Below are 24,657 nucleotides of genomic sequence, written 5' to 3' on the forward strand. Positions count from 1 at the left end.
CTCACAGAAACATCTGCCTTGGTTCCCCAAAAGTACAATGCGGTTTGCGCAAAATTGGCATGGGGCACCAAATGGAAATATGCAAGGGAGCACGCTCCCCAAGTGCCTGTATGTTTGCAAGTGAAACTAGCATGTGTGTCTGTATGAATGCTTTCCCAAGGTACCTGGGAAAGTAAGAGGAAATTATTTCCATGTGCTCGTAGAATAAATATAAAGTTAATTTTACTGCGCAGTAAAAGTCTCCTCTTTAGTAAATGGTAGTATATTTGTAAATTTAGATTCTGCCTTTTGTAAATATGTGAAAAATGAATAATGAAGGGGAGAACCCCGTGTGCTCTGCCCCTCCCCCACAGCTCCCAGCCACTCTTCATTCGGTTTTATAGCTATTATTGCTGTGTTGGAGAAAATTGAAGGTGAAAGTATGTTGACATGGTGTGAGGGAAAAAAAATGTTTAGCATATAATAAATAAAAGGATGGCTAATGCTTTGGGACTGCAGCCCATAAGCAGCGGCCAAAAAGGATTGTATTGTTATAAGAAGGTCAGTGAAGAGTTTTGAAGTGTACATGAATAAGATGGTCTCGAGAGTGGTGACTAAAAATCCTGCAATCCTAAATGATGCAGCAGCTGAATGAGTTCATCCAACATGGTAATAATCTGTAATCCAAGCAATAGGATTCCCCCCCCCCATTTTTATTTTTTTTGTTCCTCCAAAATGTTAGGGTTGTTTCCAGGAAAACAGCAACCTGGGCTCTCTAGCCCCCTGAAGCAACCCCCAAGCTCTCATTCTAGTTGCACATTTTGTTCTTGCCTATCATGGCAGATCCCATTAATGCAGCTCAATGTACATAGTGCACTCTGCACATGCACAGAGATACAGTCCCTTTTGGTAACCCTTTAGTTCTCACCCTTGCTCCTTCCTCAGGAGGAAGCTCTCATGCTTGCTTGCAACTTAAGCTCTGTAAGAACCTTGTGATTTGCTCAGTTTTAGCAAACTCACACCAGGACCTCACTAAACGTAAAACCCAGGTGCTCTATTTTTAAAAGATGGATTTTTGCTTTAATTTGGTAAACAGTTTTGAATTTGATTTTTTATGTGGATAACCCCTGAGTATCAAGACTCACCAAAATCTCATTAGGAACAGGGAAAGCCCCATTGCTCTCCCTCCCCTCGCTCGTTAGACAAACTGGAACCCACCCCGGCTTCCAAAGTGCACTCTGCATATGCCCAGTGGTGCCACACAGCCTTCTGGTGCGGGGTACACCTCACGGAAACAATCCTTTCCTCCTCATGCATTCAGAGGAAAGGAGGGGGGGAGAAGATATCCAATCTACTTTTATCTTTGAACCACTGTTATTTTTGAATTTGGAACTCTTTAAAGGAAAGAAATATAATCAATTTTTTTAATGTTGAAGTCGAGTTGAAGTTTTTACTCGATTTGAAGTTGATTTGAAGTTTTGAATTTGGACCTTTTTTTTTGAAGAGAGAAATATCAGATTTTGAGCTGGGTTCATTTTCTTTTGAATTTATTTTTGAAAATCTTGAAAAAGTCCTGATTTTTGTTTGTTTCAACCTAGCTCCTTCATTCCCTGGCATGCTAACAAGGCTATCTGGGTTATGAAGGGGGGTGGAGAAGCAAACCGCCACTGGAAGGGTCTCTTCCTTCCCCTCTTGTGATCTTGTAATACAATTACCTGGCATTCATTAACAGTCTTGTTTCCTGATCCATGCCAACCAACCAGGAGAACCGGGAAGAAGAGTAACCCCCCACCAATTCTGTTCTGTTTACAGTGTTCAACTTTCTCTCCTTTAAGAAACTTCAATGCTTTATGCATACTACAATGTGTACTGTCTTTGATTATTAATGGCAGCCTGCATAAGGCTGCTCCCTGATCTAACTTGCTCAAACGCCACTTGTCTCTATCATATGAATACCTGCCTGTTTTGTAAGAACTTAATAAACAACCAGGTACTCCCTCCCCTTGGGAAACAAGGGGAAGAGGAACAAAAAGTCTTAATGCTCTATTTTAGCCTTGCAACTCTGCTCTCAGCAGCCACTGCTAGTCATATACATGCCTGCTAGCCCCTTTTTGGCTAAAATTCTCCCTGCAAGGACCCTTCTACCAGAAGAGCTGACTGCATTCAGCTCTCTCCGCCTCAGTGTTTTTGTTTGATTGTTTGCCTTGCCTTAAGGTGCAATGCGAGTGCAAAGCACCCCCCCCCAAGCCATCAATGTGTCTAAGTAATATTGTTAAGTATGCAAGCCTCTACTCCCGAGCACCCGCAACTACTGCTGGAACTCCCTGCTGTATGCTCCTCCTTTGTTCCTCTATGCCACCTCCAGGCAGGAGACTCCTGGTCAGCAACAATCCTGCTGCAAGCCAGCCTGCTGGCAAGGTGCCCCAAAGGTCGCCAAAGGAGGGAGGGTAGTCAACAATGGGCTTGCGAGAATGCACAGGGAAGGGAACAACTAAGAAATCTTTCCTTGCTGACAGGGCATAATTAGAAACTGGATTTCTGCTTTAAAAATAAGTGCATCACCCTCCAGTATAGCCAGGGTTGCATTCAAGTCTGTGCAACCCTAGTATCTATGCGCTAAGGTAACTGGTTCAAGTGGGACCCCGCACTGATATTTATATCCAGGGCTCCCCTTTGCCAACCTCCTGGTCAGACCCGAACATCCCCAAAGAAGATATCTGACAACTGATCCAGCCGCTGCTGCTTCAGGGGCTCTCGCCAAAGAGGGAGAGGGGTGATTTTCATATGTGTATTCTTCAATATGTACAATACAGGCTGCAAGGGCCAGCCCCTTGGAGCCATGATGTCCTGTATGTTTAAGTCTATGAACTCCCCCATATGTTTTATACTATTGTGATCTAACCATCAGAACAAAGTAGTTCCTCCAGCCTAAACCACTGAAAGGTGCAGCCAATTAAGCATCAGATCCTGGTAACACAAGCCTGTTTAACTGTGCTGATTATTTTTCTTGGGTGCTGGGTAAAACGGCAGCTCAGCAAGCTGGAGATTGTCAATCGCACCACCCAACTAGCATATAAGCCGCTCTAAAAGAAAGGGAGGAGGGGAGGAGATGGAACCCTCCATTTCTCCACTTCCCCCCCCTCTCTCTCCCTCTCTCTCTCCTCTCTCTCTCTGGCTCGTCTAGCAATTTTATTATTATTATTGTGGCAAGTAAAAGTGTGTAACACAGATAAGCCACTCAAATGGGAAAAGGGATGAATTAGTTGTAGAAATTTTATTGTGCAAAGGCATAAATATGAATGACTATAATGCCTAGTGCTAAGTGCAGAGGCCTCTCCACCTCCAGCGGCATGCCACGATCAATGCAGGCTGCGCGCGCACACCTAGATGAATTTCATATTGTTGTATGCATTATGAATTGTTCTTAAGGTCAGACAGCCCCCCCCAAAAAAGGGCCCCCCCAGCATTCCAAAGCCCCCTCTAGTTGGGAAGGAGGGAATACTCCCCCTTCCATCAATTCAAGATCTATTCTTTAACATTTAGAGTGGGGTTGTTATTGGCCAAACCCCGGGCACAAAAATTGAAAAGGTTTTTCTCTAAAGTTGGCTCCGCTAGTGGCGTGTCATCACACCCACCGTAAAGGCGGGAACCTCCGTGCAACTACCGATTTCAGGCTGTTGAAGGAGACACACCAATTGCTGGAGCAGAAGAAAAACCCTGGGGAAAACCAATAAAACCTTACAACGGTGGGGTGTGCAAGCACTCGGGCCATCCTGGTTTTGGACGGCCCACCCACTAATGCAGGAGGGCTTCCACTGCCACCGCATGGTCTCCTAAAGACACCCACCTTGAGATCACAGGGGGCCCCCTCCCCCAAAAAACAAACATACCCCTGGAAAGCCAGCACCCTTCTCTGTGTCAAAAACCTGCTGCTGTCTCTTTAACGGACAGCACCTGGGCTGAATACCTGTCTGAACACCAGGAGCAGTCAGTTACCCATCAAGCCCCTGGACTCAAAAATTTGCATAAGCCGGACCCTTTGGTGCAGACCGAGTCTGCGCAGTTTTAGCATGAAGTCCCCTCGCCCTCTCCCCTTGGAGCGTACCATGTCAAGTATAGGAAATGTTGTTGTATATGCTGCTTTGTTTAGTTGGAATTCTATCTTTTACCAGTATAGGAGAGGTCTCCCCCCCGAGAAGGCGATTCCGGCTCCCGTAGAATCGCCCTGTTAGGAAGAGACCTCAAGGTCCTGGTTACATAGTTAGCCCGCTCAGTGGGCTGGCTATCCAAAACCAGAATGGCCCAAATGCAATCCAAAAGACCCACACGGGCCTAGTGGGGAAGGACCGCATTTACTGGTGGGTGTGAGGACATGCCACCAGGGAAAATTAGCTTAGAGCTAATGGATTGCACCTCGGTCTAACTTGGTCCCCTAGCCCCGGTTACCTTCTGCAGACTGTGTCCAGCTAAACCTCTCATCTAGTATTTTTCTCATATGTATAAGAATAGGAAACCAGGAAAGGCCTTACAGACACCTGGATATAGAAATGTTATTGCAAAGGTTTTATTAGGAAATGTGTAAATGTATTGTGTACCATAATACCCTGCGCCTTATGCAAATGCCTCTCCTCCCCCAAAATCGCCTCCAACGTGGTATCAGTAAAGCGAAGGTCCGCAGCTCGAAAGGCCACGAGACTAGGAATGATTGACACCTCTCCCTTACGGAGAAATCCGAGAAAGGCCGGCCTTTGCCGATAGGACTGCATCCGGGCCCTTTCCCCCATCTGTTAAGTCTGTTCTTTGACCTTCATAGGCCGGGCTACCCTTTTTGGCTTGCCCCTTTGGAAAAATTGGCTGGGAACAGTCAGGAATTTGATGGCAGTTTCACTATGGTACTCGCAGGAGTGGAACTGTCTGATCTGGCCTTTGCCTTGGAGACCCATGCCAGTTATTGTCGGGCCGGTTTTGGACCACCAGCCCACGGCCAGCACTAGGCCGGCTCAGTAAAGAGTAGAGGCTAGAAAGTCCTCCGGGTCCACGACAGCAGTAGACGCACCCAACATGGCAACCAACTCAAATTTGCAAAATAGCCCGCCCTGAGAAAGTCAAAGACAGACCTAATCCCCCGCACGTGCCCCTACAGGTCTCCAAACGGAGTACCCAATGTGTAGTCGCGCTAGGAGCCCCCACAGGTGCCCCTACCCAGCATGCCAGTATGCCCGCCATTTGCATACGACCGCCTCTCCAACCCTAAGGCTCTAGTTATGCATATATGTTTTACTGCGTGTGGTGTGTATATATTTTGTTTGATCTATCTTTTACCAGAGTATTGAGGCCCTTCCCGAGGAAGCGATTCCAGCCTGACCAAATGGAATCGCTTCGTTAGTCAGAGCCTCGACGGTTCGCCCGGATTAACCCGCACGGCGGGATCATCCGGTCCGAAACCAGAATGGCGCGAGTGTAAGCCAACGAGGTCACCTTTGGTGACCCGCCAGATAGGCGCCACCCCCGAGAGGTACCATAGTGAAGACCGCGCAAGCGCGAGTCTTCATGATTGATGGATGGCTATGGAAGGCGAGGGCATCCACTACAGTAGATCAACCCTAAAAGGATATAGTGGACACAAAACCAGTGCGTAGGAAGGGTCCCGGACAACTAGACCCCTTAATGACAGGCAGAGGTGCCAGAGTAAAATGGTACAGTAATCTTATTGTGCCCCTAGCATGGCCCTACATCTGACCAGAATGCCTTGCAAGGCTGTATGTAAATCACCCCACGCCCCCTTAGCCAGGCCATCCCATACCAACCCCCGAGACAGGCGAGGCCCCGAAGAGTGCTACCGAAGAAGCACGAAGATAGCCGAGCCCAGCCGATTGCCAACGGAAGAGGCAAAGAAGATTTTTTTAGCCCCCCTCTCTTTACCATGGGGAGGAGCGAACTGGAAACCATTGCGTTTATGTGTACCTTCACCCTTCTACTAGGAGGGGAACGAGATTTTCCAGATCCTAAAACGAATGCTTGTAAACCAGCGGTATGTCTTTCTATCTTTGTCTATCTGTAACTTTAAAAAGGGTACAAAGTTTTTCCTTTTTACATCCGGCAGTTTTGCCTAAGGTTTTTTTTCTTTGTATCCTATGTATACTGTTATGACTCAATGTATATGTTTTCAGTTTGTTAGTTTAGCAATGTAAGCTTGAGTTTAGAAAACAATGTTTTATTTTGTACTGTAAGGTGAGCCGGATGCTTTGATACATGCAATGCATCCGCCCTGAAATATGCTTGCAAATTTAACAATGCACACTTCTTGAGAGGTTGTCCAACTTCACTAGGCGGCCCCGTTTTTAATCTAAGATTTTAGTATAGGACAAATGGTTCCCAAACCTCCATTGGCCAATGCAACCCGACCCCGGTGTCTCCAATCAAGACTTCAATCAACACGTGTTAGGTGTGCCGCCATTTCAGACGTTGTCTTCAGGCGGCAAGGAAAGGAATTGATAGCATACGGGCCTGCCTAAATCTCCAGGACTGGACCTGGCAACCCGGTATGCAAGCGCACTGACTGCTTTCCAGCCGTGCGCCTGCCTCAAACGCTACTGTGCAGTCACGGCGCGGCTCTTTTGAAACTGACACAGCCGCTCTTGCCAGCCCGGGCAACCAGCTACTAGGAACCAGATGCAAAGGGCTGTCTCTTGTGAACCTGAGAGGAGCCATGTTCCTGTAAATCTCTGTTTTAGAAGCAGCCATTTCGCAGAGAGCTGACAGCCACGTATTCAATGCGAGCTGCTCCCCCTCCCAACTTCCTCCGTTGCTCAATGGGTCGTTAGCAGTAATCCTGATATCCAGATGAGTCATCTCTCCTGTCCAGCTGCAGAGACCCCAGGACATTTGCACAGATCGCACCTATTGTTCCTGAATGTAAATCCCATCAGCAGAGAGATTTCTGACCATCTCGGGTTGCGAAAGCCATTGGCATCAGAATAGATTTCCGAATTCTCACTACCCTGACCCGGTAGACAGTGCTTAATCCTTTTTTCACCTTTTGTCACCTGGGAACCTGGGAGGGGTAAAATCCCTCTTCCCGCCCCCAGAAAACAGTATAACTGGGATGCCCCTGGCCCATTCAGGCCACCTTAGGTCTTTCCTGGCACCTTTGCCGTTACTCTGTTGGTTTGGTTTCGCGAGCCTTACCACGCTCCCTCCCGCCTTGCTGGTCAAGTCTACGGGAACCCCCCCCCCCATCTCGGTCTTCCTTTTCAATCTGTTATTAGTCTACGTGAGTTGGACAACACCTCATCTAGATAAGGTAAATATTGGGTCAACGCTCTCCTGCCACGTTGGCAAACGTCCCTGTGCTACTGTCTGATATTTCTTAGCCTCTTGTATGTCTGTACTGCACCATTTGAATGCGTGAATACATAAACACTGTTTAATTTGGAACTCCTAGTCTCTGTCTTTATTCAAACGTCTCATTAAACGGATTCTGGTATAGTTGAGTGCGAGATCGCTATAAAAATACATAGTTACCGATTGCTCAGCTAATTTCCCCATATAAAGGAGCAATTCGGCTAACAACTTGATAGGAAGGAGGGCCTAAATGTGTTCTATGGATTGCCAAAAAAAGGCATCAAACCAATTGTCTAAACTTAACAAATCAAAGAGAAAAAACCTTCACATGAAAGGCATCCATTGACAACACGCTATGTGTGAACCCTGATTGCTGCCCAACCAGAGCTCACAGGCCTTATAAGACACCCAGGATCAGCAGCAGGTTGTGCAAAGGCCTGATGTTGGCGCCAACTTGGCTAGACCATGTTAACCCACTCCAGACAGCACCACGTTGTTTTATTTTTAATGCTCCCTCATGTTCACAAAAAAACTAGGGTTGCCAGTTACCCACTAAGGACAGGAGACCTCCAGGTCCCCCCCATCTCCCCTCCCCTTGCTTGTCACTGCTCCAGCCGCCAGTGGGAGAAAAATAAAGTACACAATTCTGGGAAAAACCCAGAAGTGATGACATGCAGCTCTAGGAATTGCCAGCAACTCTAAAACCATAGATTCCTAAAGAAGCATGACATCGCTTCTGAGTTTTCACTGAAAATGGCAATGGTGCTCCTTAGGGTTGCCAACTTCCAGGTGATAGCTGGAGATATCCTGCTATTACAACTGATCTCCAACTGACAGAGATCAGTCCACCTGGGGAAAATGGCTGCATTGGCAATTGGACTCTATGACATTGAAGTCCCTCCCCGAACCACACCCTCCTCAGGCTCCACCTCAGAAACCTCCCACTGGTGGCAAAGAGGGACCTGGAAACCCTAGTGCTCCCCCATGCCCTCCCCCACCCAGGATGCTGCTGGGTTCCAGCCACTGGCAACCGTAAAACAAACAACCAGGCTCTCATAGTCCTTTCTTACATGCCCAGGGTAATGCCAATCACCACTTTGGTGTCAGGAAGGAATTTTCAAGGCCAGATTGGCCAAGGATCCTGGAGGGTTTTTGTTTTCCTCTGGGCATAGAGCAGGGGGTCACTGGGGGACTAGTGGGAAGGTAGTTGTGAATTTCCTGTGTTGTGCAGGGGCTTGGGCTAAATGACCCTTGAAGTCCCTTCCAGCTCAATGTTTCTGTGTTTCTGTAAGCACTTGTTCCATAGGGTTCCCAATAGCCACACCAGGAGACTAGTAGTCCCAAAAGAGTTGGTTTATTGGTAACATAGATCAGCAGAGCTTAGGAATCGAAAGACAGCAATGAGGGGGAACTGGTATGCACTTGATTATATGAGAACACTACAAAAACAGGAGCACTACAGTTACATGAGATAAAATCAAACAGCTTAGACACACCAAGGCTCCCACGGGCACCCGCTAGCTTCAAAGGGAACAGGAATGCAATTGTTAGAGAAACAGTCCTTGAACAGGAGTCTGTGAGAAAACGAAACTATCTCTAGACACAGAGAGCAGGCAGGCCTGACATTCTGCCCCCCTTAGGGCCCCCTCCCATCCCACGAGGGGGACGGCTTGTGGGGGTAGGCGACATGGAAGGCGCACACCAGGTGCGGGGCGGAAACGTCTCGAGAATGAACCCATTCGTCGTAGGCAGGGGGGAAGTGTTTCCAACGAACCAGGTACTGGAGAGAGCCATGACGAAAACGAGAGTCCAGGATCTTAGCAACCTCGAAATGCTCCCCCTTCCCACACCATCACTGGCTGTTCCGGAAGTGGGTCGGGATGCCATTGCCAGGATGCAACATGAGGTTTTAAGAGGCTTACATGGAAAACTGGATGGATGCATCTTTGGAAGGGAGAGTTCCACAGTTACTGGGTTAATGATCCGAGAAATGGGATAGGGACCCACGTATTTGGCACTGAGTTTGTTACACGGGCGGGTGGACCAGAGGTTTTTGGTAGACAGGTAGACCAACTCTCCTACTTTAAAGTCCTGGCTAGGAGACCGGTGCTTGTCGGCTTGAGCCTTGTGTTTACGTTTAGCCCGCTCCAGATTTTTCACTAGCCAGGGCCAGGTGGTATGAATCGCGTCCACCCAAGCTGCCACATCTTTACCACCCTCCTTCCCCGAAACATCGATATGGCCAATAGGATTGAAGTCCTGGCCATATACAGCTTGAAATGGGCTGAAACCTGTGCATTGGTGGACAGCATTGTTATACGCATACTCAACAAAAGGCAACAACCCAACCCAATTATCCTGGTGATAGTTTACATAGCAATGGAGATAACATTCCAAAACCGCATTAACGCGTTCAGTTTGTCCATCCGTTTGGGGGTGGAAAGCACTAGAGAGACCTTGTTCCACCCCGACCAGTTTGAGGAAAGCCTTCCAAAATTTGGCAACATAACTACTTCCGCGGTTGCTCACAATCTTGCGCGGAAACGAATGTAGTCGGAAGACATGTGACACAAAGAGGCGGGCCAACTTTGGGGCGGAGGGAATACCAGCACACGGGACGAGATGCACCTGTTTAGAAAACAAGTCGGTAATAACCCACAAAACCGTTTTTCCCTCACTGAGGGGGAGATCAGTCATAAAATCCATAGCAATTACCTCCCAGGGTCTAGAAGGGACTTCCAACTGTTGCAATAGTCCAGGGGGTTTCCCTTGGGATCGTTTGACAGTGGCGCAGATTGGACAACTGCGGATGAAGGAGTCCACGTCGGTACGTATGCCCACCCACCAGAACTGCCTGCGCAATAAGTGGAGAGTTTTCAAAAAGCCAAAGTGCCCGCAGTTTTGGCTCCGTGGGCTAATTGCAGGACTTCCTTCCAAGGCACTTTGGGCACATATATTTTGAGTCTTTGTACCAACAACCACCCCGTTCCAGCAGGGACGGGGGCAGTGCCTGAGCAGTGCATTCAGCCAGGCATTGGGTACGAAGGGAGTCCAGGAAGGAGTCGGGCAGGGTCACCCCCACCGCTGAGGGGGGTGCAGCAGGGCTCGCTGGCAGTGGTGGTGGGGTGGAGGGGAGGACTGGTTGATCTGGGGAACTAGGCGCAGGAGGCGCAGGTGGGACTGGTGAGGGAGTTGATTCCCCCCTTTCAGAGGCTCTGTTGTCCGCTGCGTGGGACTGGGACTGGAGCAGAGTTTGGGACCGGGTTTGTACAGCTAACACCGGTAGAGCATTCATTTGCGCTGGGGTGAACAAGGAGACCGTAGGACAGTCGAGTTTCACCAGATACTGGGGAAACCTGGAAAGAGCATATGCCAGCACGTTCTGTTTTCCAGGCACATGCTTGAGCACAAAACGGAATTGAGCAAAGAAGTCAGCCCAACGCTGCTGTTTTGCGGACAGTTTGTGGACCCCCGTAAGGGCCTCCAGATTTTTGTGATCGGTCCAGACCTCAAAGGGGACCCTGGAACCCTCCAGAAATTGCCTCCACGTAGTGAGAGCATGGTGGACGGCTGCAGCTTCCTTCTCCCAAATTGGCCAGTTCAGTTGGGAGTGTGCTTTTGCAGGGCAAGACCTCGGCGATGATTTCTGTGGCTAAAATCACAAAGCTTCTAACCCCTGACTTCGATGCTGGTGCGGCGGCCTTGGCAGTTAAGATTAAGGGGGGCAGAGTCTCAACCAAACCGTCATAAGTAATCTTCAACTTGGGTTGCCTCCATGGCATTGGGGGAGCAGGTGGGTGTCCAGGAATTGGTGCCCCTGGTACTCCCGGTGCACCCGGTAGTAACGGAAGGGTAGGGATTCCTGGCACTACGGGACCTCCGCCAGGGGCAATAGGCCCTCCGCCAGGGGCAACGGGTCCTCCGTCAGGAGCAAAGGGTCCTCCACCGGGAGGTACCACTGGCGCAGCTGGCTGCTGCGGCGGCTGTTGTGGTGGTTGCTGTGGTGGTTGCTGTGGCATCGCTGGAGCAGGGGCAACGGGCGCGGTTTGGGCCCTTTGCAATTGGTTGTTGTCACAGAGTACTAGGGCCAGTTGGTCCTGTAAGCATGCCACCTGTTCCATGAGGTCCAGATTCTGATTCTGCAACAAAAACACATCGTTGCCGGTACCGCCAGTGCGGCGGGATTGGCTGGCCCGTAGGTTAGAAGCCCAGAGGGACTCCCCACCGTATAGGTCCTCCTCGTCAGATTCATCCGGTACAGCGGGCAAAGGTCCCCCGAACCTACGGGCACGTTGGACACTGCGAGACGGAACGAAAGTCGGGGAGAACGAGGGAAATTCATAGCCCCCGGGGTGTTGGGGACGTGTGCCGGATCGCGGCCGTTCGGCAGCCAAGCGTTCCCTCTCCTCCTGTTCCGCCCGAGCCTTGGCCGCGGCATCCGCCACTGCCCGCGCCTGATCTTCAGCCCTCTTGCGTTCCGCCAAGGCCTGGTCGGCCGCAAGCTTAGTGGCAAGGGCTGCAGTAACCAGTGGGAGAGCCTCCAGTTCCAAAGTGAAGAGGAGTTCAGAGGGGTCGGTAAGATCCAACATCGGTTGAATCTGTACCACCAAGGCCGCCGCACCAGCATCGAAGTCAGGGGTTAGAAGCTTTGTGATTTCAGCCACAGAAATCGTTGCCGAGGTCTTGCCCTGCAAAAGAGCAGCCACCCGTGTTGCCACCGCTTTTGCCTCCGATTGGCAAAGCTGGGGGTCCGGCGTGGCTGGAGTCGCCATGCCTGGTGATGTAGCAGGACGGATTGGGACCCCTGCCTGATCCAACTGCGTGTCACTGGAGGTTAGTCCCACTAAGAGGCTAGTTAACAACTGTAAATCCTCCGCCGCCCATCAAGCGTCCTCCACCAACCAGTCCAGGGTGTGGAGGTCTTGGCGAGCACTGGCATCTGCTACCTCGGACATCCAGGGAACCGTCACGGCCAGAGAACGCCACTGAGCTCGAACCAGTCCAGTCAGGCAGTTAACTTCCGCGTCAGTACAACGTATCTCAGCTAAAACGTCTCGTGCTAAGTCGGGGTCGTTGTCCGCTGTCCCCAAGGGAAGGAACCAAGGATGGGAGCCTTCCAGGGCTCCGGGCAGGAACCCACCACCCGGGGAGCGAATCTGCTCCCACCCGGGTCCCGGGCGAACCACACGGGGCTCCAGCCACGGGTAGGTAACTCGGAGAGCACCGTCCTAGCTCCAATCCGAGCGCCAGGCGAACCCTCCGGGGCTCTAGCCTGACAGGTGAAAGAAAGGTGATTGCTGTCTTAATGTAAGCACTTGTTCCATAGGGTTCCCAATAGCCACACCAGGAGACTAGTAGTCCCAAAAGAGTTGGTTTATTGGTAACATAGATCAGCAGAGCTTAGGAATCGAACGACAGCAATGAGGGGAAACTGGTATGCACTTGATTATATGAGAACACTACAAAAACAGGAGCACTACAGTTACATGAGATAAAATCAAACAGCTTAGACACACCAAGGCTCCCACGGGCACCCGCTAGCTTCAAAGGGAACAGGAATGCAATTGCTAGAGAAACAGTCCTTGAACGGGAGTCTGTGAGAAAACGAAACTATCTCTAGACACAGAGAGCAGGCAGGCCTGACAGTTTCTAATTAAATCCACAAATGAATTATGTGGCAACCTAAACCAGCAGAGAGAAAGTACAATGTCCAGATCATGCAAAGTGATGGTATCGCTTTACTCTGCTCTGGTTAGACCTCACCTAGAGTACTGTGTTCAGTTTTGGGCACCACAATTCAAGAAGGCTGTAGACAAGCTGGAACGGGTCCAGAGGAGGGCAACAAAGATGGTGAGGGGTCTGGAGACCAAGTCCTATAAGGAAAGGTTGAAGGAGCTGGGTATGTTTAGCCTGAAGAGGAGAAGACTGAGAGGGGATATGATAACCATCTTCAAGTACTTGAAGGGCTGTCATATTTAGGATGATGCTGAGTTGTTTTATGTTGCCCCAGAAGGTCAGACCTGAACCAATGGGTTGAAATTAAATCAAAAATGTTTCCATCTAGACATTAGAAAGAATTTTCTAGCAGTTAGAGCGGTTCCTCAGTGGAACAGGCTTCCTTGGGTTTGCTAGTCCTGATGTTTTATAGCTTCAGGTAGATAAGCACAAACACATTCAAACATATCTATAAAAAATACCTTTCTCTGTTGTCTGGTGTAGAACTTGGGAGACCATTGTAATACTCCCCTTCCCACCCCCCTGTATCGTGTGTGGATCCTGCCCCTCGAAGGCCCAGTCATGCAAAGCCAGCAATGATGGACATAGGGTTGCCAGCTCTGTGTTCGGAAATACCTGGAGATTTGGGGACGGAGCCTAAAGAGGGTGGAGTTTGGGGAGGGGAGGGACTTCAATGCCATACAGTCCAATTGCCATAGTGGCCATTTTCTCCAGGTGAACTGTTCTCTATCGGCTGGAAATCGGTTGTAATAGCAGAAGATCTCCAGCCACTACCTGGAGGTTGGCACCCTAGGTGGACGAGAAGGGGCAATTTTCTCTGATTAAGGGAAGAGAGCTTCTGCCAAAGTAGACATTTTGTCTGGAGCCCTAAACAGATGAGGAAAGTCTCCTGCCCCGAAGCCTTCCTTGAGAGCATGCCCTCCACCCCACACGGCACCCTCTGCAGTGCGCATTGGGCCTCACACACTGCGCTTCCAAAGGCCTTATGGAGCCTCTCTATGTGGGTTTTATTCATTGCATTCCTTCTAGGGGCTGGGGGGGCATGTGTGGACTCCCTTTCCCCTCTGCCCTCTCAACAACCCTAGCCCTGTTTACCTATTACAGCGAACACAGGTACATCTTGCCTGTACAGGCGCACATCTGTTTGTGAGAAACAAGCAATGTGCACTCACTTCACAATCAAAACCAGGAATCATTCAGCTGTACACATGTTGACTGTAACATAAGAATCACTGTAACTTGTGAACAGGGCTCCTGTGAGGTACCTTAGGCTAAGTGATGTCCTAATGCAGTGAGATCCTAATGATTTTTTAAACCAACATTGCTTTGGGATCAGCTGCCCCACAGCACAACGTTCTTCACTGAGTGACTGAAGGTAAGCTGTGGCATGCAAGAAAACATTTTAAAACAATACGTTTATTTAAAAAGGAATCCTTTTCAGCAGAGCTTCTACCTAAAACATTCATTCTCTGACGTTTGATGGTTGGCTCTGCCTCCCATGACAGCCGTTTTGTGGTTGAGCCCTGTATCAGAACTGCAAAGTTGGCTGCAGGCTCAAAAGGTTTGGGGACCCCTGTCCTAGTGGTTAATCCAGCTCCGAAAAGGAGGGACAGTTTTGGAAACTGGGTCAAAAGCTGTCGAATGAGCTCCTGTGCCATCTGCCCTCCTTACCACAAAAGGTGACCACGTTCGCTCGCTTAAGGGTCTTGCAGAAAGGATTCAATGCGTTCATAGAGCATCGACCTCCCAATGGGTATTCATAAGATTGCCAGCTCCAGATTGGGAAATACCTAGAGATTTTGGAGGTGGGGCCTGAGGAAGGTGGGGTTTGGGGTATAATTGAAGGACATCAATGGGGTATAATGCCACCTTCCAAAGCGGCATTTTTTCCCCAGGTGAACTGATCTCTGTTGCCTGGAGATCCGTTGTAATCCCAGGTGATCTCCAGCCACTGCCTGGAGGATGGCAACCATAGCTATTCAATGCTCAAACTAAGTACATCTCTGAGCATCAGATGTTAGCAACACACAGTGGGAGAGTGATGTTGGCGTCCTTCACAGGCTTCCATGCACCATTTCTGGAGGGGCTGTGGCTCAGTGGTAGAACATCTGCTTTGCATGCAGAAGGTCCCATGTTCAATCTCCAGCATCTCCAGATAAAGAGTTCAGGTAGTAGGTGATGTGGGGGCCACCACCCTGAGACCCTGGAGTGCTGCTGCCAGTCTGAGCAGACAATACTGATGTTGATGGATTAATGATCTGATTCAGTACAAAGCAGCTTCATGTGTTCGTGTGAAAAAGGATGCTGGACTAAGTGGATCCTTGCCCTGATCCAAGAGAGATATTTTGAGGGTTATGTTCTGGTCTTGACTGGGAGACAAAAGAGCTGATTTTAATTTGTCTCCAAACCTGGTTCTCAAACTTCTTTTATGACTTTTGATAGGAAAAGTCATTTGAATGTGTCGAATATGTGATATTCCTCATTGCCACAACCAGAGATTTCTTCAGGAGGAAGCAGCATTGAACAGTATACAGGAGCTGCCATGAAAGAGACATCAGTGTCTGACACCACATGACAGGGATCTGTCTACGGTCATGGTCAGTCATTTTTTAAAACAAAATTTCATTTGACCAGTCCAGGAAAAGTCCCCTGAATTGGCAGCAGAAATTTAAAAAGAATTCAGATTTCAAAGGCAGAGACTTCAAAATGAAGAGATTCTCCAGCTTCTACCATAACGATTTCCACTCCGACAAGCATTTCTGATAATATGGTGTTGATGGAAAGTGCCGTTGAGTCGCCGCCAACGTATGTTGTCCCAGCAGAGTTTACACAGCAAGAGATGTTCAGAGGTTGTTTGCCATTGCCTGCTTGGACTTCCTTGGTAATGTTCCATCCTACTACTGTTCCTAGTACTGTTCCATCCTAGTAATGTTCCATAGCAGCCCTGGACTTCCTTGGTAATGTTCCATCCTAGTACTAAACACAGCTAACCCTGCTTAGCTTCTAAGAGATGATGAGATCAGGCAGGGTAGACAAACAGAGGTGGCTTGTCATTGCCTGCCTCTGAGTAGTGACCCTGGACATCCTTGGTGGTCTCCCATCAAAGCACTAAGCAGGGTTGAAGCTGCTTAACTGCCGAGATCTGCTGAGATTTGACAAGCCTGGCCAGGTCAGGGGTCTGGTAATATACAGCAGCAAAATCCAGGGATATATTCAGCACTGGATGGTTTTAAAATCAAAATCAAAATTGCAAAATGTGTCAAATTTTAGAGGATTTTAAAAATAACAAAATAATTTCAGCTCTAGCAGTGGGGGGGAGAGGGAGAGAGAACTTCTCCACGAGTCCAGTCTTTCTTGACTTTTTGCCAGCGCCCCCCTCCCCCATGGCAGGATCTCCTAACTGAGTACAGAAATTTGTGAGATAGGAACAACCACATAATAGAAAACAAAATTCTATTTCAGTACTTTAGACAGGTAACAGGACCGGAAGGGCCAAGAAGGATTCCCACCCCCAGCCCCTTTCCTAGCAGGAGTTTCCTCCTTGACTTACTCGTTACAGTAGAAAAGAAAGTAGACACAGAGGTGTGTGTACATGAAAAAAAAGGACGGATATGGGCGGGGGCAATGTAGTCATGTTCAGAGGATACTGTAAGGCAGTTTTGAGACGGTTAAAGTCTCTCACATATGAGCGCTCATCAATTTGACTGTCTGAATCGCTCATTGGGAAAGAAGGAACAGTCTCAGGTTCCTTTAAACACTGTGTGATGCAGAGATCATTTTTTATATAAAAAAGAAACAGTGGACAGTTTAAAATTGGGATCGTACTCAGAGTTACGGCAGGCTATGAGTGGAGAGGGGCTATACACTGGATTTCAGTGGGGTGGACCCTACCCCCATCCTACCACTCCACTGAGCCATCCTCTGACTTAAGTAGTTGTTCCTCTGAAGGGAGAGCCACTTCAGATGGAGGAAACCCCCTCCACCCCACCTCCTCTTTCTTAGATCCATTTCAGATTGGACCTCAAACCAGCTGGGGCCCACCCAAATTCAGAATTGGTGCATGTTGGACCCACTGTGGCATTTCTGTGTTTAACTCAACTCCCCCCCCCCGACCCTTCTCCTTGCCCGGGGAGGGACTATGGGGAGGGGCCACTCCGTACAAGGAAACAGCAGGGACTGGGGGCCAACCTAAACATGACAGTTTTTGAAGAGTTTTGCTGCTCCCAGCAAAATTGGAGAAATAACTCCCCTAGCACAGTTTTCACACAGGAAAATGGCTTTTTTTGGGGTGGGGGACATCAGGTGCTGTTCCAAGCCTGCTTCATCTCTCTCTCTCTTTTAGAAGACAGTTACCACATCTGCTGTGTAGCTGCAGGGAATGCAAGCTGGGAATCTGTACCCAACTCTTTAAGAACATGGATGTCTAGCCTAGCCCTTAGTACATTGACACTCGACTGTGGTGGTAACATAATCGTCACAAGCCAGAATGGGGGGAAGGGGGGAGGGATTCCACTTTGGACTAAATCTGAAATCCAAACCCATTTTCTAGATATTCTGAGGATTAATTAGGTTACTGCAGATCCACCGGTTACTAATTTTATCATTAAAAGCAAATGACGTGTGGGAGTTTTTAGCTGTACATTTTGCAAAACTTCCTGTATACTTAGGAGTACCTGGCATTTTTTCCCATTCTGGGGAAGAAAAGTTATCTGTAGATATGATGATGATGATGGTGATGATGATTCTACCCATCCACCCAATCAAGAGTCCCTAAGGCGGCGCACATAAGAACATTGTTTCTTTAAGACTATTTCTTTAACTACTTGGACATTTGGCAGATACGAACAAGGTTCCAAAGCCCGGAATGCACCAACCCAGGGGGAAAGGCGCCACAAGTGCAGAGCAGTGAATTTTCAGAGGGCTGATTGCTTGCAAGGGCTGGATAAAAACTGGGAATTCTTTCTTGGGGAAGGCTTGCTTGCTCATTGCACCACCTATAGGCAGAAAGGAGCTCTTCCTGCTACAGCTAGCCAAGTGAACTGCATGGCTTGGGGGGGAAGCTGATTGGTGGAAATGCGGTGTTATTTAATGCCTATTAATGCAGGCAGCCTTCCAAAACTGGGGCATCACACAAAACAAGAGAGCAGCAGGTTCACTGGCCTTTTGCTACCAGAAAACTGAATCCTGCAGCAGTCTGAAATCCCTCACAGGAACTCTTAGCATAGAAACCTGTGTGTGTCAGAGATTATCTCTAAAATTCTAATCAATGGACAGTTCAGTTGCGCTTTGGAAAGAAAAAAGAACAATGGCACTAGAAATCAATGACCCGTACTTTTAGATACTGTATCTTTTAATTCTACTTTGTAATTGATATGAATATTTTAATGGCTTTGCTGTATTAATCAATCTGATTCTGATACCTAGAAATCAATTATATTATTTTTTTTTACTAGTAGGAAGAGCTAAGAAGGAATTGATACAACTGAGACAAGGGAACCTGTCTGGTTTTTGTTGCTGTTGGGTTTGGGTAGCAAAGACTACTTTTGTCCCCTATGTTTGTAAACCTGCAGGAATGCAGAAGGAAATGAGATTCCCCGAACGAAAAGAATTACACCAAGCAGTTTTCTTAAGGGGCAGACAAAATGGGGTCTCGTTTTCTGAAGCATCTGCACATTTTAAAGTGACAACTGCCACTGGATCCATTGTGGGGAAGATATCCGCTTGTCCCTTGCCATTGGGAAGAAATGGTTCTTTAACAAGGCAGGCATGACCCAAACGTGTGCAATTCTCAGGCTGTGGAATTGCACCAAACTAAACAACAGAGGGGCTCATGGTTCCAGCCCCCAGCGGCATCTCTTTCTCGGTGGCTTTTTTTTTTGCTGCAGTCCTCATTAGGAGAAACTCAGGACTTTGCCTGGCCCTTGATCCTCACTTCCTGAAGGCTTTGGGGTGGTTTGCTTTTGTAGGATTTGGGGGGCAGCAAAATGGTACCTGAGTGCCTGTCACCTCAGCTCCAGGTTCTTGGTCCTCGGCTGCCCGTAGAAACCACCACTGGATTTCCAGATACACAGAGGCAGAGCCACTCTGGAATGCACAAGACATCTCCACGTTCTGCCCCTCAGTCGCAGTGACATTTCGAGGGAATTCAGTAAATTTGGCTGCAAGAGAAAAACATATCTTAGTGGGATTCCTGCTCCCCAGTTTTCCCCGCCGTTCTTTTTCACCCCCATGTATTTTTGCTCTGCATCCTGTTCTTTCTTTCTTCCCCTCCAGACATTTTTACCACCCAATCTTTCTAAACACTTGTACATATTGTCTAGGAAGTCACTCAGGTCTGGCTAATGGAAAAGCTGCCCCCTCCATCTCCGTTGGGTTTACAAAGTTACAGCTAATTAAGCTTAAATATTCACTAGAAGGAAATGTTGCAGCATGCTTGCTTAGGGATTCAGGGGAAAGCCATTTGGAAACTCAGACTAGGAGATTTATAGCTTTTCATAGGTGAGGTTATAGCTTGTGAATTATTAAAATGTGATACAGCTAAGCTGAATAGGCTTTTTGGGAGATCACTTGTCTACGGAGTGTGTTCCAGCCGTGTGCTGTGATGCCTGCTTCACACAGAGTCCTGCCAGTTGCTTATTTTTATTTATTTATGTATTTATTTTTGCTTGCAGCTTCAAACAAAGATAAGTTGCTGTTTTGGTGTAGGAGATTCACCAGATAAAAACTGCTCACCTCCTTAGCTAAATCCTAACGCTTCAGTACGGTGACCCCTTCTGAACATGCAATACAGCATCTGGCAGCATGTTTCAGAATCGTGGGATCTCTCTTAATAGAAATCATAATTGCCACCGCCTGCCTTGCGCACCTTCCACTCATGCAGGGAACTTAATAGGATGAGAACCACCCAGTCTCACTGCAGGAAGTCCTCAGTGAAAAGAGAAATTTTAATAAATAATATCACCATCATCATCAACAACAACTTGTCAGAGTGATTGGAAAAGACAGGGAAATGCGCAGCCGCTTTTTCCACTTCCTTCAGCTGTGTGTCGTTACAGGTTGATGCAGGGAATACCGAAACAGCTGAAGATAAAATATTTTATTCAAGGTATGAGACCAAAGCCTGGGGTTTGGAGCTGAATGATGACCTGAGAACAAACCAGATCGGCCTTGACTTTTTAAGCACCGTAATCATAATCGTAAGAAACCAGCATGAGAAAATAGGTTTTTGATGAAGGGTAGCTGACAAAAGGGAGGTTCGACTCTTGAAAGCGCATACCCCCCCCCTCCCCCAACAAAAAAAGTCTTGGTCCTGGAGGTGCTGCTGGACTCAAATCCAGGTTTCTGCAGACTCCCTCCGTGTTTCTGTTTTGCCAAGCCTCCCCCCCCCACCCCCGGTTTCAGCGGGCGAGAACCGCCCCCCCTACAACAGACCACCTACAGGTGATGTTGCTGCCTCCTCGGCTCCGTTCAGGCCCCACCGGCCTCAGCGGCGGCCAGCCGGACCCCTTTCCGCGGCGGCCGGCCCGGCAGGAGCTGTCCGCGGTGCTGAAACCCCCCAGCCGCCCCGCGGCTCCCGCAGAGCCCGCGCTGGCAGCGCGGGCTCTGCGGGAGCCGCGGGGCGGCTGGGGGGTTTCAGCACCGCGGACAGAGGCGCCTTGCGCGGGCGGGGGGGGGCTGTCTCGGGGAATGAGAGGGTCGCCAGACGGAAAATAAGGGGGGAAATATGGGGAACGAGGCTGAAACGGGGGGGGGGACGTGGTACGCGGGAAGACCTCGGCCTTGAAGCGAGGCGAGCGGACCCGCGCCCCTGTTCGTGCTGCTCCCCGAAGCCTGAAGGGGAGGGTTGGACGTGGCGGGCGATGTGCGGCGCAAACCCCGCCGCACCCGGGCCGCGGAGAAAACGGTGGGCGAGCAGGGAGGGTCGCCTCTGGCTGCTGGGCCCGGCTGCCTTGGGGGTCAGGAGCCCAGCGCGGTCGACCCGCTTCCCGGTCACTTCCAGCCAACTTCCCCTTTCCTTGCGGGGCGGCGGCGGCGGGGGGGCACCTTTCCACAGAGCCCCCTATGAGGTGCTTTCCAAAACCGCGCTCCCAGACCGGGCAGAAAGGGGGGGGGTCTTACCTTGAGAAGAAAGTCCTTGCTGAATATACAACACCGACAAGAAAAGGGATCCGACAGAAGCCCCGAAGACCCCCATCATTCCAGAGCGGGAGGGAGGGGGGAGTCACATCGGGGGGGGGGCGCCGCGGAGAAGAGGGGGGCCGCCGCCACGCGCGTCCCCGCGAAGCCAGGAGGGCGGCGATCTCTAGCGGGCGAGCGGGCACCGGAGCATCGTCCTGGATGGGGCACGATCCGCTTCGGGGGGGGTGTCGGGAGGGGGGGCTCAGCCCTCTGCGGGTCGGAGAGCGGCGTCTTCCCCGGCGCCGGACCCCGCGGCTGCCTGCCGGTTCCGTCGGCTCCCGCGGCTCAGGGCTGCGCGACGAGCGCCCTCCCTCCACACCCAGCCGGCGTGCAAAAGTGGGGGGGGGGAGGAGGGAGGGAGGGAGGGGGGAGCTGGGCTGGGCTGGGCCGGGCCGGCCACGAGGCCGCTTCCCCCCCTCTCCCGGCGCAGGGCTGCGCCGCCGCCCTCCTCCTCCTCCTCCTCCTCCTCCTCCTCGGCGCAGGCAAACCCGCTGTCCAGGGTGCTGAAAGAGGCGCGGGAGCCGGCGGGGGGGGGATCTCCCGCCTCCCACCCCAGACCGAGAGGTCAAGGCGGCGGTTTCATGGACGAGGGGGGGGGCTTTCCTTCTCTCCCCCCCCCTCCCGCTCCGTCATCCACAGGCGCACCAGCACACCGGGATCGATCCCCAGGGCCCCGGCGGCTTCCCCCCTCTCCCCCCCCCTTGAGGGCCCCGATGTCTCAGCCTCGGAACCCCCAAAGGTTTGGCTGCTTCTCTTCGGACGGGGCTTCCCCCCGACCCCCACCCCCGCCTACTTCAGACCGGAGTCCCCCCCGCAAGAGTGGACGCGTGTCGTCCCGAATGCGGGAGCGACGAGCCCCGCGCTCTACAGGGCAGGATTCCGGCACACCGCCCGCCCGCCCGCCCCAGAACCTGTTTGCAGCGCCGAGGCTTAATCCGGGAAGATGTGAATTAAAAATAGCCAGCCGATCTGAGCGCCTTCCAGGATCTTCCGCCACCCTTCAACAACTCTCGACAGACTGGCGTGTCTTCGCGCTTTCCCCGGGCAGGCTTGGGTGCCGGCATCTTTTTAGACATTCACATCAGGAGATACATCGCTTGGGGGAGGGGGGGGGGGAGGGTTAACTATAATTCTACTTATTGAGAGGGGGAGAAGGACAGTTACAGGGTAATTATTTTGCTTCACATGGTTTTACAACACATATTACACACATCATCCACGAGATTACTTGATATGTTTTTTGGGGGGTGGGGGGAGAAGTGACGAAACCACATTTTTAAAGAACTCCTGCACTTTGAAAATCCCAATTAACATTTGTATTGGTTTGTAATAAGATGTTTTGAACTAATGAGCCCCGCATAAGCTCTCCTTGTTCCTGACTGAGGCAGAAAGCAGGCTGCCTGGATGCTCAGCCAAGAGAGTGGTTCCCTCTTCCACTTCCCCACGAACACCAGGCAGCAAAAGCCAGCCAGTCGGGCCGGCTCTGTCTCTCCACCCCTGCAGTATCGGCACCAGCGAGAGACTGGTGGTTGTGCTCTGTTCAGTCTCCCTTTCCTTCAAACCAGAGAATCCGGAATGAAGGGGTAGGAAGTAAGTAAATCCATAAATAAACAGAGTGCTGGATTAGATGGGCCACTGGTCTCTGAACCAGAAGCGGGCCTCTCATTCTATTGATAGTGGGAAGTGGCGTCAAGTCGCAGCCAACACATGGTGATTCCTCGCTGGGTTTTCAAGGCAAGAGACAAATAGGGGTGGTCTGCCATTGCCTGCCTCCAAGCTGCAGCCCTGGACTACCTTGGTGGTCTCCCATCCAAGTATGAACCATCGCTGTCCTTGCTTAGCTTCTGAAATCTAACTAGATCAGGCTATTACATTGGTGAAAATCTCATCTCTGCTATCAACTCATTAAGAATCCTCAGGCAAGCCACTCTACGCTCCAGACTCCTGTCAACAATGTGGGGATGAACTTAGCTGTGGTAATGAGGTCATACACTTGAACTGTATACATTCTGATATATGTCTGCTATGTCTTTTCTCATTAGATTGAAAGGGGTGGGTGGAAATGTAAAAAAAAAAAATAAGCTGAATCAAGCAAGTACCTCTGGTGCAGGACAGTTCTTCCCCTTTCAGTTCTCTGGTTGTGGTGGGACATTTTATGGGGAAGGGCTCTGTGGTAGAGAATCTGCTTAGAATGGCAAAGGTCCCAAGTACAATTCCCAGCATCTCCGGTGGAAAGGACCAGGTAGTCAGTGACATGAACAACCTCCGCCTGAGACCCTGGAAAGCCTCTGCTGGTCTGAGTAGGCAATACTGACGGTGATCTGATTCAGTCTGAGGAGGATTCACATGTCCTTGTATGCATTCATATGTAGTGTTGCCATGCGTAAAGAAACAATGACTCTTGCTCCAGATCAGGAAGACCTAGACGCTACACTAGTGGCCATCCTGAGTGCCAAAAGTCACTGGTGTGTGAAAAAGACTATTTAGTTGAAATCTATTCGGTCAACAATTTAATCTATTTAAAAAAAAAAATTGGCCTGTATGGCGTGTTTTTGTGGTTAAGAGTGGTGGACTATAATCTGGGTACTCGTCCACATGAAGCCTGCTGGGTGACCTTGGGCCAGTCACAGTTCTCTCAGTACTCTCTCAGCCCATGTGGAGGCAACCAATGGCAAACCATCTCCAAATGTCTCTTGCCTTGAAAACCCTCTGGTGTTTCCATAAATCGGCTGTGACTGGATGGCACTTCCCACCAACAACTTATGTATCATCATCATCATCATCATCATCATCATTTATTTATTACGGTCAAAGACCAGTTTAAACAAAAAGAGATATCATAATAATTAAAACAGAATGTCTGATATTTGGTAAAATAGTCTATTTAACATAAAAATCATTTTAGCAGCTTCTTCTGCCTTATTGCACACGCCCTAGCACAGAATCTCGCAACCTGATAGGTAATATCTTTAACAGAATCTTCTAATAATAGAGTGGTATAGCGAACTCTGTCTCTATCTGGGAATCTCTTATGTATTTATTAAAGCCCCTGAGCTGGATGGACCAGACTAATCTGGCCTCATCAGATCAGCTAAGCAGGGTTGGCCCTGCTTTGTTCTTGGATGAGAGACCACCAAAGAAATCTGGGGTCACTATGCAGAGGCAGGCAATGTTACCCTAATTAGGTAGTCTCCCTTTTTGGTTGAGGAATTAGGGACTATATTTTACAAGAGGCAATGGTAACTGGAATCTTTTCCCTTTGTATACAGAGGTGAAATATTTGTGGAAAACTCTTAATAAGGAGGAGCTTTGTTTTAACAATTGTTTTTTATTGTAAAAATAACCTTTTAAACACACACACAGCAAAACACACAAAACACGATATACTCAAGAACTAGGAAATAAAAGGTAGGATAGGAT

The 24,657-nt window shown here is 49.5% G+C and overlaps 1 protein-coding gene across 3 annotated transcripts in view; it reads right to left on the reverse strand.

The window, feature by feature from the left end:
• VSTM2A (V-set and transmembrane domain containing 2A) overlaps window positions 1-21,291 on the reverse strand; it is a 64,176-nt gene extending 42,885 nt beyond the window's left edge. For all 3 annotated transcript variants that reach the window (XM_056857592.1, XM_056857593.1, XM_056857594.1), the window contains exons 1-2: window positions 21,178-21,291; window positions 19,051-19,217 (exon numbers count right to left, since the gene is read on the reverse strand). In XM_056857592.1, coding sequence (XP_056713570.1) covers window positions 19,051-19,217; window positions 21,178-21,256 — 246 coding nt within the window. In that variant the 5' untranslated portion in view covers window positions 21,257-21,291. The remainder of the gene's footprint in view (window positions 1-19,050; window positions 19,218-21,177) is intronic.
• Between the last annotated feature and the right edge of the window lie 3,366 nt (window positions 21,292-24,657).

The sequence above is a fragment of the Euleptes europaea genome, chromosome 11, assembly GCF_029931775.1.
Source record: "Euleptes europaea isolate rEulEur1 chromosome 11, rEulEur1.hap1, whole genome shotgun sequence".
NCBI lineage: Eukaryota > Metazoa > Chordata > Lepidosauria > Squamata > Sphaerodactylidae > Euleptes > Euleptes europaea.